Raw genomic sequence first — 16,077 nt, 5'->3', positions numbered from 1 at the left:
TCTATCTCTTAGTCTCGGCTCATTGGATTTTTCTTAAATCCTAATTCGACTTTACTGCTCTGCACCACTTAATTATTCTCTTTACTTTTCTTGGAGAAATTCTATTTCTCTTAATAAAATATGGATTCTTAAAACCCCTCCTTAAATTCCTTCTTCTTCGGATTTTTCTTAAGGCCGCCCATGGCGTCGCGGGGCGACGCCGGTCGGCCCTTCGCGTCTTAACTTTAATATTTTCCACCCTCGGATACTCAATAATTTATTCGGGAATTAAATTTAATTAAGCTCCAAGCTCATTTCCTTAATTTAATTCCACTCCAACAATAATTCTCTTCCAAGGCCACTAATTTAATTCAAAGGCCCAACTGAAAAAACTACTCCATCTTATTAAAAAAAATCGGCCCAGCTACCACTTAATTAAGGCCCAAGACAATTAATTAAAGTGGTCCAAATCCTCAATTTAATTAAATGGGGCAGCCCAAATGAGATGAGGCAGCCCCTCCCAAGATTATACTCCTCCATCCGTCAATTCTCTCTCTCCCTCACTACTCTAAATCCCCAAATTGAACACCCTAATTTTGCAAGAACATTGACGCCTGCCCTTCCATCTCCGGCGACCGACGAATTTCACCGTCCTCCGCGTCCCGTCCCGTCTCTCTCTTCTCCGGCGAAAACGCCGCCATCTCGACGGAAATCTCTGAGTTTCGCCATCGTGCTGGCTTTCGCGCCGACCTCTACTTCGCGCCACGAGCAGCCGCTCCTCCCGCCGTCGTCCCTCGCCGTTCGCCGCTGCCTCCTTCGCGAGGCCGCCCGCTCCCTCCGTCGAACGCCCTCCGGCGAGCGCTCTCCTTCTCGGCGAAGTCAGCGGTGAGGAGGAGGCGTCGCTCTCTCTCTCTCAGCCACGGCCCGTAACCACCCCGCGGAGCCTCCGGGATTCCGGCTCGTCCCGTCGACTCATTCTCGGCCTAAAGCTAAGTCCTCTTCCCCCTTCCCTTTAAAGCTTGATTCCTTGCTTTGAGTTATTACTTCAGCAACTAAGTGGTGATGGGGAAAATTTTGATTATGTTACTCTAAAGTTGATTTTGAGAAGTGGAATTAGCTCACTAGAATGAGCATTTGTTGCCTCCACTTTAAATGCTACATCTTGCTATGGTTCATATCTGGTTTCTGAGCATCTATGTTCTAAGTTCCTTGACTATCTATGATGCTCCTAATTGATGCAAGTTGTTGGTTTTGTGGAGGTTACCTTGCTTGGTGATTCTCGGTTGTGGCCCGTTCCTCTGTGTGGCCGCTGCCTCCCTTGTCCGTTCCCTCTCCCTGATCTTTGCTGAAATTCCTATGTGTGGTGAAGCTTGTAGTGACTAAAGGGTGGAAGGGAATGGAGGAGGTGAGGGCTGCTTTTATAGCTCCTAAATGTTGGCATTTTGTGCCTGATTTTTTTTGGAGATTGATGATTCCATTTTGGGGCTGCATACTTCGCTCCTTTTGGTTTCTGTGAGTGTGTTGATTCATACTAGAATGGTGAAATTCTTGAGGGAAGGAAGTCCTTCCTTGACTTTCTCTTGATCCTCGGTTGATGGAAAGGAGTACCTGATCCACATTCCTTTTTGAGTATGTACAGTGAGCTCATTTCACCTATTATGCTCATTTGTCTTGGCTCCTATTTTGGTGTAAGATGGAAATGTGACAAAATGGCTGCCTCTCTACCCAAGGGGCAGCCTCTCGGCTGTTCCACTCAGCCTGGTCCTTCTCCATGTTTTTTTTAGCTTGCCTCTTCTCTTCTCCTTCTTATGTGTAAAATTTTGACACCCTTTTTTGTGTAAATTTGTAGGTACACAGCTGCCCTTTTGGCTCTTTGTACATCTCCCAAGATCGAGGAAGATAGGGTAAGAGATTGGCTTGCTTCACCATTTTGTCCTACTTCCCTACTCACCCTAGTTTTGGAGTAGATAAAAGTTGTATTTCCATTTTTATGAAATACTTGAATTTGTAGCTCAAATTCTTTCAATAAGCTTGATTTGTTCCAACGCCGGATATTACAAAGAAAATTCTACATCCTCCAAACGAGAATTAATCGAGCCATTAAATCCGATTAAATCAAAATAAAAGGATTAAAAATCCGGGGTGTCACACTTATACTCATATTTTCTCTCTCTAATTAAACATTTTAATCAATAACTCCTAATATCCTGTAACGGCCAAGAAATGTGTCATCTTAGCCGGGACGAAGGGAATATTTTTGTAATTTTAGTTACTTAAAACAGTTTATTGTCATTATGTGTTTAAAAATAAATATAGCCTTAAAATAGTTTAATTATACTTTATATATTTTTAAAATTACATATTATTCATTATAAAACTCAGTCTATATGAATTAAAAAATTAAATCTAATAATAACTTTTTTTCATAAAAATATTAAAGTGAATTATAGAAAATTCTTTTGCATGTAAGATTTATTTTTACTTAAAAAATTTAATTAAATTTGTGAATGAAAAATATTATAGTGAACTATAGTATTTTTTACTTAAAAAATGTTACTTAAATATTTAAATGTTACTATACTTAAGTGAAAACTAAATATTTTAATTATGTAAATTAAAATGTAATATATGAAAAAATATTTTAAGTATAATAACTAAAATTTAAGAAATTATATCTACCTTAGATTAAATCGAACTCTTGCAAGTAACATTTTTAATAAAAATATTCAAGTAAAATAAAGTAACTTTTTATTATAAAGCTCAATAAATACGTTCTTCAAGTAATTATTGAAAAAAATTAAGTGAATTATAATTCAAAAGAAAATGTTTTATGTTGTAAAAATACAAATTAACTAGTACTAGAAATGTAAATTTTTTCTGTTCGTAAAGGTGCTTTTATATAGGTCTAAAAAATTGCAAGAATGAAGATGTACCAAAACTGTGATTTCCAAAGACCAGAAATGACCTCCATGGCATTTGGGGGATTTTTCAAATACAGAGGGGTATAAAAGACTATAAATGTAATTTGTAGGGACCAAAAAAGCTATAAAAGTTTTTTAGGGATCATTGGTGCATTTTTCGACAAGATTAGAGACTATTAAGATAGTTCATTCTAAGATATAAATGGAAGCATAACACGGTGTCAACCGTGGACAATTTGTTGATATTTTCTGTTGCTATTATTTTGTAATCTGTTGACATTTTTTAACGGTCTAGATCATAGTTTGGAGTTTGTACAATATTTGAAGTTTGCATTTGATTGTATTCTTGGAAGCATATATCATTATATATATTGAGTTAGTGATTATAATAGAATAACATAAAAATATGAACTGAGAATCATATCAATCCGTTGATTCATAAATATCAATTAACATTATAAAATATATCAGTGACTGACTTTCAATGTCACACGCTATTGATATTCATAAATCAATGAACTAGTATTGAATAAGGAACTGATATTTTTATTATGTCAATTGATATTAATGAATCAATGAACAAATATGATTCTTAATTCTGATTTCAATAGCAATTTTAGGGGAATATGACCGTATACTTGCCTAGTAACTCCTAAGTGTTAGGACCGTCGACTGCAACATTAGTTTGATATTGTCTGCTTTAGGTCAAGCCCACACGGATTTGTTTTTGGGTTACTATCAAAAGGTCTCAAACTAATTGGGGTTGGACATGAATTATATACACCTTCCAACTTCTCTTACTCATCCAATGTGGGATGAGTTTGTACTCAACAAACCTCCCCTCAAACTGAGACCACATCGGGAACGCAGTCGACACGAACATGGGTCGTTCCAGCCATGGCCCCTGTGTCATCCTGGGCCCGACTCTAACCCGAGTCTTTCAGGGCCCGATCCTAACCGGGGCTCATCCAGGCCTGACACATAGCCACCTGGGCTCTGATACCACTTGTTAGGACCATCGACTGCAACATTAGTTTGATATTGTCTGCTTTGGGTCAAGCCCGTACGGATTTATTTTTAGGTCACTCCCAAAAGACCTCAAACTTATTGGGGTTGCATTGTTAAGTGTGGTTTGCATTATACTCCCTTTGTCCCACTTTAAGAGCATCTCCAGTAAGACTGGACGTCAAATAGCCCTCACATAGCCTTCACACTGCCACATCATCAGCACTACAATTCTCCTGTCACATCAGCTTGCCACATCAACTGGACATCAAATAGCCCTCACATAGCCTTCACACTACCTATCCACATCACTAATAACAATTATATAATTTAATTTACACTCGTATCAACATACGGAATTTAATTACGAGACAAATACGGAAAATTCGAATAATAATATTAAAACTTAAAAAGTACATTAATTTTAAAAAAAAAGTACAATAATTTAAAAAAAGTACAAAAATTAAAAAGTACATTAATTTAAAAAAAGTAAAACAAAATCACTCCTCGCCGCCGTCCTCGTCGAATTTTAACAAGTGGTGCGAATGAAAATGACGTTCAAAGTGCGTATATATAGTATTTTCGAATTTTTTTTTTTTAAATCTGACGCCGGTTTGACGCCGAATAGGGGTCCTACAATGGCGCCGTGAGGATCGGCGTCGGAACCGGCGTCATGGCGCGAATCGGCATGGCCACGCCGATTTTGATGCCGATTTCGCCGACGCCGGTTCCAATGGTTCGGCGTCAGAACCGGCGTCGCGATTTTGACGCCGGCATTGGAGATGCTCTAAGAGTCCCAGTTGAGTTCGGTACGGATTTATTAAATGTAAAGAAAGTTGGTAAAAAAAGATAGTGGAATGTGGGTCCTACTTTTATATATTAGTTTTATAATAAAATGTGAGTGGAAAAAGGTTAGTAGAATATGAGGTCTATTACCATTTATGGAATATTCTAACCGGGACTCCTTAAGTGGAACTCTCAAAAATGATAAACCGAGAATCCTAAAGTGGGATGGAGAGGGTATTACGTAATAAGAAGATTATGTGATTGTCGTGTTCCAAGATATGCTCTAAAAGTGTATTTGGGAGGCGGTTCCAGTGAATTATTTTTAGAATGAGAATTTTGATAACTGAAAATCATATTAGTTCTTTGATAATATATTAATTCTTGATATTTAGTCTGAAATTGATATTTATGAATTAGTAAACTGGTATTGGGTCAGAAACTGATATATTTGTGATGTTAGCTTGTAATCTGACATAGATTTGTATTCCGACTTTTAAAAAATTTACGTAATGAACCATCTCCAAACTTATATTTCCAAATTATATTTAATAAAAAAGTATTGCATCTATTATGGGTTTACTGAGAGAGACATGGCATTGTCTTATGAATTGTTACCTCCTCTTCTAACAAAAATGATCTCAAATTAATATAATTTCAAGTAATCTCGAGTTAATTGAATATCGGGTAACTAAACATCTCAATGAATAAGCAATTTTTTGGCATCTTGAAAATTGGATGAAAGGAGGTGGTCAGGTTTCATAGTGGTAGGATATTCGATTGATTAGGAGAGTGTCGTTGAAGGTGTTGTTAGCACCTCTGCTTGTGGTTACCTTTTGGTATTGGCATGTATTGTAGCTTTCTGTGTGAGTTTATATTGGTTGTTTGTTTTTATTTGAAGGTATAGTTGTATGGGTTGTGAGCCATTGAGGGAGTTGGGTGTTGTGTTTTGTTGTTCTGGTAGGAATATGGAGTTTGGAACTTTGGGGAGGGCTGGTGGTTTTTAGGGATTCGTGCTGTTGTGTTTATTTCCTTCTTTTGTTTAGTCTTTTGTTTTTTTTTTTTATGTATTTTTCAGGCTCGCCATTTTTTTTATCGAGCATTTCTCTTTAATCAAAAATAAAAATTACTATGCAACCATTCATTAATTGATAGTTTGATACAATAAGTTACTAGGAACACATGGAATTGTAATAATCGCGCAGTTAAAACTCTTGGCACATCAAAATCTAATCTACGGTAAGTGATTGACACAGTGTGGTCAATAGGGTTAATTTTAATTACTGCCTAAACAGATTAGATTGTACTAAGACACCAACGTACAAGCTAGTAAGTAGTGTTGTGGGAGTTGTGTTACGCAATTAAGTTTTGTTGTTGTTACAAGTACAATAAACTAAGGTCATGTTTGGTTGACAGAATTCTGTCTGGGAAAGTAATCTGATTCCTTAAATTTTAAATTTTTATATTTGTTTCGATTTTTAATCAAACTAGGAAAGTAATCAGAATCCCGGGAACAAAGAAAGTTAGTACAACTTTCCAGAATTCTGAATCCTAAATTTTCTTAGGTATTTTTTTCCTAATTTTATGATTCTTACATTATTATTATTATTATTATTATTATTATTATTATTATTATTATTATTATTATTATATTATTATTATTATTATTATTATCATTATTATTATTATTATATTATTACTATTAATTACAATGTTTTAAAAATAATTTAAAATTATAAATCATACATAATTTCAGTTTGATAAATAACTATAATTAAAATTATCATAATTATAACAATGTTATTATAATATTTATGTATAATTGTTATTATAATAATAATTAATAATTTACTAAATAAATAAAAATATAATTATATAATATAAATTATAAAATAATAAATATTAATTACTATTTTATAAATTAATAATCAATCAATAAAATCATAGTGAATTTTTTTAAAAAAATTATGAAATTGTTTAAATATTATATCCATAAATATAATAATAATAATAATAATAATAATAATAATAATAATAATAATAATAATAATAAATAAATAATATTTATTATTTAATATTCATGTAACTATAATTATAATTGTATAATTATATATAATTAAAATATAATTATATAATATAAATTATATAATACTAATAAATATTAATTACTCTTTTATAAATTAATAATTAATCAATAAAATCATAGTGAAAATTTTTTTAATATAATATCCGTAAATAATAATAATATTAAATAAATAAATAAAATAATATTTATTATTTAATATTCATGTAACTATAATTATAATTGTATTATTATATATTGTGATGGATGATCCATATTTAAACTATCCATCATAATATAATTATTATTATTTTTAATTAATAATTAGTAATTTATTATTATTCTTTTTACAAATTAAATCAGTATAAGTATATTTTTAGTTTGGTGTTTGAATCAAAATAAATTAGAAATCTTGATGTTATTCAAACACAGGAAAGTAAAGTTATTGGGAATCATATTTCCGGGATTTATTTTCCCATGAATCATTTTCCTTGCCAACTTTATTTTCCCGCCAACCAAACATGGCCTAAAGTGTTAATTAATTATTCCTTAGGGTCTAAATTAGATTATTATATATAGATTACAATGCAACTCCGATCTGTTCACAGAGGAAATTTGTTGCGTTAGGCTATGCTTTAGGAAATTTAGTTTCCTAAAAATTTTATTTAATTTATTATATATTGATGGTATGTATTTTGTATTCTATAAATTATACTACTAAGTATAAAACATAACTTCGCTCTTCCAAATTTGTTCCTAAACAATTTTGGTGGTGCATTGTTGATGATTCCTTGATATATAACATATATTAATGCCTAATAGGAGTAATCCAATTTATAACTCTTTCTTTTAATTGAATATTCTCTTCATTCCATTACAGTTGAGGCATTTTTTTTTCAAGAAAATTAAAAAAATACTATAATTACTGTATTAAATGAAGAGAGAGAAAAAAAAAGTAAAAAAGTGAATAAAATAGAGAGAATAAAGTACGACAAAGAAATGAATAGCAAAGGAAAAATGAATTAATTATTACCATACATAGAAATGACTCAACTATGATGGAACTTCCTAAAATAGAATAATGACTCAACTATGATGAAATAGAGGGAGTGCATCCTACTCAGTGATGAACTAACATTTATATGACAGTTCATCACAGGAGAAGTAAAAATAATACGTACTCCCTTTGTTTCCTAAAAATGGAAACTTTGGAAATGACACGTGTTTTAATGTAAAATTAAAAGAAAAAAATATTAAAATTAGTATTAGTGGATTATGAGTTCCATATCTTAAAATAAAATTTTTTATTTTTAAGAAATAGACTAAAAAAAGATTATTTTAAAAAAAGTATATAAAAATACATGGTGACCAACATACATATATGCACAGCAGCACCACAATTGCACATTTGACCACAATAAGCTGAAATTGCCTCAAAATGCATCTCATTACAAAAGTAGCGGCCTCAAAGTAGGCCCTTCTATTGAGCAATTGGGCAAAACTTTCAGGTTGAGACTATTTGTCTAATTTTGGATTGCTAATTTAATAGGAATATTTGGATTGCTAATTTAATAGGAATATAGGATTGGGTGACATTGGTCATGGCTGGTTGAGATACAACATGGAATTAGATACTCTTTGTCCATGAATACATCCATGAATATGAGTCTTATTTCTTCATTTTGGTCCATTCGTGAATAAAAGTCCGGATTCATAATTACCATATATGGTAAAGTGATCTCACATTCCACCAACTAATTTCACTCATATATCATTTAAAATTAATATATATAAGTGGGGCTCATATTTCATTAACTTTATTCACTTTTATTATATTTCTTAAAACTCGTATCTGAAAGAAGTGGGACTCTTATTCGCGAACGGATGGAGTAAGTATTAGGAAATGATATGCACCATACCTGCTCGTTTAATGTATATTTATTACTACCTCCGTCGATATAAAATAGATTAATTTTACAATTTTGGATCGTTCGCCAAAATTAGACAAATTCTAAATACGGAAAGTTTTAAACAGTTACTAACCCTACACATCATTCTAAATGTTGATTTCACAATCCACTAACACTACTTTCATCACATTCTCTCTCTCTTACTTTACTAATTGCGCATTAAAATCCGTATTATTTACAATTTTTTCAAATTTTTATGGAGGGAGGTAGTATGATTTATTTATTTTATATAGTTAGGGGGTGATTGGTTTACCATCTAAATTGGATTATCAACGAACAAATTTTTACGAGTGTTTGGTTGAAAACTCACACATCTTAAAATAAGGGCAAATTGACCAAAAAACCCAGTTCCAAAAAACACAGGAGATGAACAATTTTCATCTCTTTCCATAGGATGACAGACGTACCTGCCATTTATGGTGCTTAAGTCTGATTTTAATATATTAAAAAATTTTATTAATATTTTATTGTAAACTTTCATAAAATTCAAAGTTTGATTTCTCTTGATTTTTTTATTTTTTTCTATTATTTACAACTTATATCTATAGAATTCATTTTTTTCTTAGCACAATTAACTTAAATCATCTAACCCAAATAAATAACATCCTAATTTGATTTTTTTACCATGAGGAAAAACACGAGTAAGGTGAGGATTTTGTTTTTCGAAAAATCAAATATCTTTTCAGTTTCTAGCTTTGTTTTGCAGGTTAATAAACTCATGGGGATCGAGTATGTTGACGCTGAAACAGGAACGAATGTGTTGAGGACCCTTGCTACACCACGAGCATAACTCCTTTGTTGGTTATACTTCAAGAAAGACTCAATACTAAAGAAAGACTTTTTTAGAACGTGCGTCAAAGGAGTCGAAGATGATCTGTGTTCACTTTGCAAGGAAGAAATTGAGTCTATTGAACACATTTTTTTTGCTGCAAGGTCTCCAACATCCTCTGGTGTTTTTGTTGTAACTTATGGAATATCTCCTTCTGTCTTCTTAAAGATCCGTTGGTTTGCTTTCTAAGTTGGCTTGGAACCCATTTCGAAAGATTGACAAAAAAAATTGGATCATCATTCTTTGCTCTATTTGGGACATCCGCGGCAAGATAATATTTCAAAAGTTTCACCTGAATTGGGAGCTGGAAAAGAGAAAACTTTTATGGAGTCTTGGGTATTGAGTAAAGGACAATAGAGCCGTATGACTAATTTTCATTAGTCAAGTAAGTCTCCACAAGTGGTTGGTCTTCCTTACTAGTTGGTTTTACTTTCTTGTTATGGTATCTTGCTCGTTGACTTATTGATTTTCATGTTGGGTTGGGGTTGTCTAGTGGCTTTGTTACAGGTCACCTAGTTCTTGTGCGTTATCAGTTTTGGCTTTGTGTAAAGTACTATCTTGCTCGCAGATCTATGTTGACTTTGAACATTTTTTTCAATTAAAAAAGTAACATCCTAATTAGACCTACTTAATGAAAACCCACTAAAAATAACCAGTCAAAAATAAAAACAACCAAATTATATCCGTACTGTTAAGAAATCACTTTAAAAAATAACTGAATAAGGTGACATTTTCTTTTCATCCCCATCAAAATAAGTTGGCATCATATCAAAAAATTAAAACTTTTAGTAGAGAGAGAATCTGTCTTTTGGTTAATTTGATGATTTAGGGTAGAACCTGAATACAAGATTTACATTGATACAGTGACAAATTACATTACAAACAAATTTCATTTTTATACATTTAGATGAATTAAATTCCCAATATAAAGACACATATTCATAATCTTTCTTCTTACTACCTCCTCCGTTCCCTCCCTCATAGCTGAGTGCCTGAGTCACTTCTTTTTTGCACTCGTGTTTGGAAAATCATAGTTAAAGTTGAGAATAGAAGTGACTCAGCTACGAAGGATCGCAGAGAGTACATTATACGAAATCAATCACTCACTCCCAACCACAAGTCCAGCAACGAAGGTGTACAGAAACGAGTCATACCAACTAAGCTGCACTTTATCGTCGGCTTCTAACTTACAACACCACGATATACCACCGTGTAAGGATCAATAGGTTACGAAAATTTCTAAGGCAGAAAGCACTGACCTAGAAATCCTCCCCCTCACAGAGTGAGGACGAACGGGGGTGCGTCCCGTCTCGGCCCAGCCACGGACCGATACACATAGACTTTGTTGGCGTGCGTCTCGTCGCTCCACTCATCTTGGATGACCTCCACATTGAGCCTCGGCATCTCCTTTGCAAGCAGCCTGCACCCTTTTATGGTCAAGTTACAAGCCGACATCCACAAAGACCGCATCGTCTCGTACTTGTCCAGTCCGGATAGCAGCGCAGCGTTTCCGAACAGGCAATCCCTTATCTCGAGCTTCCTCAGCTTCGGGCAGCCTTCGAGGACGCACTGCATGCCCCTGTCGCTGCTGCCGGCGAAGGCCACGGACAGAGTCTCGAGATTCTTGGCGAATTTTCCGATATAGTCGAAAGCCTTGTCGGTGAGAAGGCCTGACACTGACAGTCTCCGGAGCTTGGTGCATGTTTTGGTCACGGCGCCGAAGGCCTCGTCCATAGGCTCGTTTGTTAGGTGATCCGGCTCGCCTGGATTCATTATGCAGAGACGGAAATGGGTGAAATCGGGGCAATTCTGCACTATGGTTGCGACAGCGTCATTGGTCATCTTCCGGCAGAAGTAGAGGACGTATTTGAGGTTCGGGCAGCCACGAGAAACAGCCAAGAAGCCCGCCTCCGTCACCCCTTGTCGATTATCTAGATCATACGGATCAAGGGGGAAGACTCTGAGTTCTTCAAGCAACGGACAGCTCGACCCAACAGCCTCAAGACCTTTATCTCCAACGGTGTCAATCACCTATTGCCAAAATCGAGTTAATATTCAGTTCTCAAAAAGTAAAGAAAGAGTAAAGTAAGAGAGAGAATGTAGATAATATTCTTCTCTACATTATTTTTCTCCACTTAATAATTTATTATCATTTTTCCAAAACGAGTGCAGAAAATGAAATGACTCTACTACTATGGAACAAAGGGAGTAATAATCACTGATTTCATACCCAAAGGCGACGTAGACTAGTGCAGTGAGGGAGAAGCTTTGCTAGTTCGCCACTTCGGAGATTCGCTTCGCTCAAATTCAAGAAAGTTAGACTTGCACAAGCTCCATAAACAAAAGGGAGATATACGGAAGTAGCATCCCATAAACCCGAAAGAGCTTGGAGATTCTTGCAATTGCTGAACGCAGTTTGGAGATCCTCGTACTGACGGACTGTAAGTTCTTGCATGAAGGAGCCGGTGCCGAGCCTTGTTAAATGAGGAACTTTCACAAGGAGCCATTGCAGCTGCTCCAAGTTGATGCTTTCGTTGACCTGCAGAACCCTTAACGCTCTGCACCGGCTGACAAGTCTCTCGAGGGCATCAAAACTCACCTCACACTGAAGGCTGGCAAAATTTAGTATCTCTAATGAGACGAAGCTCTCTGGGAAGCAACTCAGCCAACCTCCGCCAATATCTTCTGTTACACTATCCGTTATATCAAGCTCAGTCAAGTTCCTACAAAACGAGTACATTTAGGATAAATCAGAATTTGAACAACTAAATGCCGAAGGAAAATAAGAGAAAATTAGTGCCAATTACAGTATTCTTTAGACGGCAATATATCAATTTAGTAGCAGTTAATGTGAAAAAACTTCGGAAATAAATTTCAAAGTTGGCCAAACACTTTCCACCGAACATTGGTGTGTCATGACTGGCGTCTAATCAAAGCATTTGACTCGTTCTTACACCACATAAAAATGGAACGCGAGTCCTACTTGACAGACAATCGCAGATAGATGTGATTATCAAAAGCAGAAAGGCGAAAAGTTGTAGGAAAAAAGATTTCGGATAATAAAAGGATGTGATTCATAAAAAAAACTTATCCTGTAAAATCAAAGCTATCTGAATTCCTATTCAAGTCAATTGTCGATGGTGTGACACCATCAATACAAGAATACGTACGGGGGGTTCGGACAAGAACTAGACACGGAATCCTGACAAAAAGTTGCCACTTAGAAATCAACAAATATCACATATGAGGCAAAAAATGGGAATCTGATTGTAATAAGTCTTCAAATATTTCAATTTACAACCTGCACAATCAAAAACAGCGTCGCAAATCATCTCGAACAAAATAATTATCTTTAAAATCCAGTTGAAGCTTTCCTTTTTTCAAATATGGATCCCATGGGCAAAGTTTGAAGAGATTCAAATCATCCATTTCAAGTCACGGACTCACGAAAAAACCTTATTCCCTCAACAGATAACACCAAACGAATAGTTCAAAAGTGACTACAAATTGAAAGAAAACTTGACCAATCTTGGCCAATGAATGTGGAAAAAGAGTGGCATCAAAGGCATCCTATCCTTTAAGTGCCAAGTAAATAGGTTAGGTGTCACATCGAGAAAGCAAAAATAAGAAGAAAAGGCACTCTCAAAGAGAAACATACAGAAGAAGCACTCGCGTAGTGGGGTACTTGTGCACATACACAGCATTACCAACAGCAAAGCTTACCTCTTTAGTAACAAAACCAAGCACATCTTTAGTGTTAATCAGTATTGTTTCAGAAACAAATTAAGCAAAGCATGCTTCATCAAAGTTAATAACTCAGAGGAAAGAAATAAGCAGACATATTCAAAGAACGACAGTCTCGAACACCAAAATTCTCACAGACCATCCGCATACTTACGACACAAAAAGAAATAGTATTAAAATTTGGAGATTAAAATAAGAATCTTACTGATAAATTATCATTTAGACTAATCCAAGAAGTCTAAAGCTACAATATCAAGATACAAAAACATAAAAAAAGATAAAGCCTCGAAGCCCAGCTTCGAAAACCATCAAGAAAACAAATAAGGCGCCCGTTACCTGCAGTGAGTTGCAATTGCTTTGAGACCTTCATCTGTGAAACCATCGCAACTTGACAACGATAAAGCCTTGAAGCCCGGGAATGACCTGGCCAAGAGATCTAAGCTCTCGTCGCTGACAGTCATCCTCTTGAGCCTCAGCTCCTCGAGTGTCGGATAAACCTTAGCAAACATAACCACCCAAGCATGAACGTTAGCACCCCAATCTTGGGGCAGCAAATTAAAATCTGAGAATCTTGGCTTCCCTTTGAGCCTAACACTCTTGATTTTGGGAAACCTTCGAGCCACGATCTCGGGAGACACCGAATAGCAATTCCCTATAAAAAGATTGGATCTTGTCCATCTCTCAGCATCATACCAATCTTTGCAAACAAGGGAGGCTGAGCTCCTATCCTTGTGGGAATCTATGAATGATAACACCTTCTCCAAAACTTCACATGGGAATTGTGATTCTTTCAATTTCTTCTGATCTTGATCCATTTTGAGTTTCTGGAAATTGTTGATTGAGAAGCTCAAAGATAGCTAAAAACCCCTAATTCACTGCAGATTCTTACATAAATGAAGAAAAGAATCAGAAACCCTTACATATAAATGCATATACATTCAAAATGTGACCAAAAAAAAGTACCTTTCCCAATTTCAAGAAAATTCCATATCAATTGAAGAGAGAACCCATTTCATTTAAGAGTGTTTTGAGCAATAAAAAGGGTTGATAAAGCAAAAGAATTAAAGCAATCAAACACAATTTGATGAATCTAATAATGGAAACCCTCAAATTGATGTACCTTCAAAGAAAAGCTGCTTTAGAAATTAAAATTAGCCTTAATGCGAAGATTTCAATAACACACAAAAGCAAAATCATCATTAAATTCACCGCAACTACCTCAAACCTGCCAAGAAACAATGGCATCCAAGGATATACTAACAATAATAAAAGGAATCCGAGAAATTTATGGGTTTTTATAGTGACCTGAAATGCTGAGAAGAGACGAAGATCCAATGAAATAATTATTGAAAACCCAACTTGCATAATTTAGCAACAAAAAAAAATACACATTATTAAAATAGGACGAAAACAAAAAAATACTACCTCTATCCCCAAAAATTTGTCGCCATTTAATTCTACATAAAATTTTTAAAAATATAATAAAAGTGGATTTAAAAATTTAGTGAAATGTGCCACTTATTTTTATTAATAAAATATACTCCTTCTGTCTCATAATAATATGCATTCTTTCCTTTTTAGTTGGTCTCACAAGAATATGCACTTTCTAATTATGGAAAGCATTTTCTCTGTAATGAGGTGAGATGTATTCTCCATTAACAATACTTTAATTACTTTTTTCTCTCTACGTCGCTCTTACTTTATCAATTTTACATTAAATGTATTTTGGGGACGAAGAGAATAATAAATAAGAATAAGTCAGTAAAGTATGATAACCATTAGTGATAAAAATGAACAATCTCGGTAAGATAGGAAAAAAATGAATTACATTGAAAGTTGAGGAATACTATTGTATGAAAAGCTACTGTGATGCAAACTACCACTTCTATAAGTACGAAATGGTTTCTCGCTCCTAAAAATTGAAAGGAAATGGAAAGAAAAAATAAGTATTCATAAAGCTCTTGCTCAAGGAATAATATTAAGATGTCAATTTTATTTAGTTACTTCATTCATCCAAAGATAATTGAGATATTCTTTTGGATACATGATTTACAAAAACAAAGAGTGAACTATTAGAAATCTCTAGTGGATAATGCTGTTTAAACTTATTCGGTATCTCATAAAAATAAATATCATCATAAGTCTATGAGACATAATTTCCTTTAAAGTATATTTTTAAATTTGTATGTCATTTTAACTATTTCTAAATTTTAGGGTTATCTTTATCTATATAAAATATATATTTCTCTTTCTTTATTTATTAAAATAGGCTTCAAATTTAGTCTTTGAAATGACCTTTGCACCTTTTAGGTCTCCAAACTCGAATAATATTACCACAAAGTTAGTGACCTAAAAGGTGCGTAATCCATCCATATAATAGCTCATTGATACATAGGAGTATAAAATAATTGGTGAGATTGTTATAGCATACTAATGTATTCCATCTGTCCTAAAATAATTGAGGCATTTTATTCGCACGTAGAATTTCAAAAATGGATGTTTAACTATTAAAATGGAGAGAATAAAACTACAGAAGGAGTAAAATAGAAAGAGACCAAAATATTTGCAAAAAAAATAAAAGCTACTCAATTATTTTAAAATTATTAAAAAATTAATACTAAACTACTTTGGAACGCAAATGAATTATAAAACACATTGTACTTGTATGGCATTAAATGTATGTGAACCACATATTATTGATGGGAATTGACACCTAAAATGATGTCTCCCCACCCAAAAGAAACCCCATGTTAGCAGCAATCATCTTTTCCCCTCAATTGATTG

General features: G+C 34.1%; 1 protein-coding gene and 1 long non-coding RNA gene across 5 annotated transcripts; one reads left to right on the top strand and one right to left on the bottom strand.

Moving 5' to 3' along the window:
- Positions 1 to 506: 506 nt before the first annotated feature.
- Positions 507 to 2,024, top strand: LOC121787827. The gene is made up of 2 exons (XR_006047539.1): positions 507 to 1,608; positions 1,829 to 2,024. It is a non-coding gene; the product is annotated as an uncharacterized LOC121787827 (long non-coding RNA).
- Positions 2,025 to 10,373: 8,349 nt separating this feature from the next.
- LOC121787300 (protein TRANSPORT INHIBITOR RESPONSE 1-like) lies at positions 10,374 to 14,609 on the bottom strand. Of its 4 annotated transcripts, none has more exons than XM_042185987.1 (4): positions 14,512 to 14,609; positions 13,630 to 14,177; positions 11,780 to 12,272; positions 10,374 to 11,580 (listed from the first exon to the last, which is right to left on the bottom strand). In XM_042185987.1, exons 2-4 carry the CDS (start codon positions 14,106 to 14,108, stop codon positions 10,825 to 10,827), a joined length of 1,728 nt encoding a protein of 575 aa, XP_042041921.1. In that variant the 5' UTR covers positions 14,109 to 14,177; positions 14,512 to 14,609; the 3' UTR covers positions 10,374 to 10,824. The 4 variants fall into 4 exon arrangements, with proteins under 4 accessions (XP_042041921.1, XP_042041919.1, XP_042041920.1 ...); XM_042185985.1 differs by having other exon boundaries at positions 14,257 to 14,592; XM_042185986.1 differs by having other exon boundaries at positions 13,630 to 14,168; positions 14,257 to 14,592.
- Positions 14,610 to 16,077: the final 1,468 nt, after the last annotated feature.

Source organism: Salvia splendens, chromosome 22, assembly GCF_004379255.2.
Source record: "Salvia splendens isolate huo1 chromosome 22, SspV2, whole genome shotgun sequence".
NCBI lineage: Eukaryota > Viridiplantae > Streptophyta > Magnoliopsida > Lamiales > Lamiaceae > Salvia > Salvia splendens.
This window is presented reverse-complemented; position numbering and strand designations above follow the sequence as displayed.

What these genes read in the sequence shown, in the direction of transcription:
- LOC121787300 (XM_042185987.1), bottom strand. Translation starts at nt 14,108, where the DNA reads ATGGATCAAGATCAGAAGAAATTGAAAGAATCACAATTCCCATGTGAA. An exon ending in GCAATTGCAACTCACTGCAG is followed by an intron (nt 12,273 to 13,629) that starts GTAACGGGCGCC and finishes CTCGTTTTGTAG; the next exon opens with GAACTTGACTGAGCTTGATA. An exon ending in CTAGTCTACGTCGCCTTTGG is followed by an intron (nt 11,581 to 11,779) that starts GTATGAAATCAG and finishes TTTTGGCAATAG; the next exon opens with GTGATTGACACCGTTGGAGA.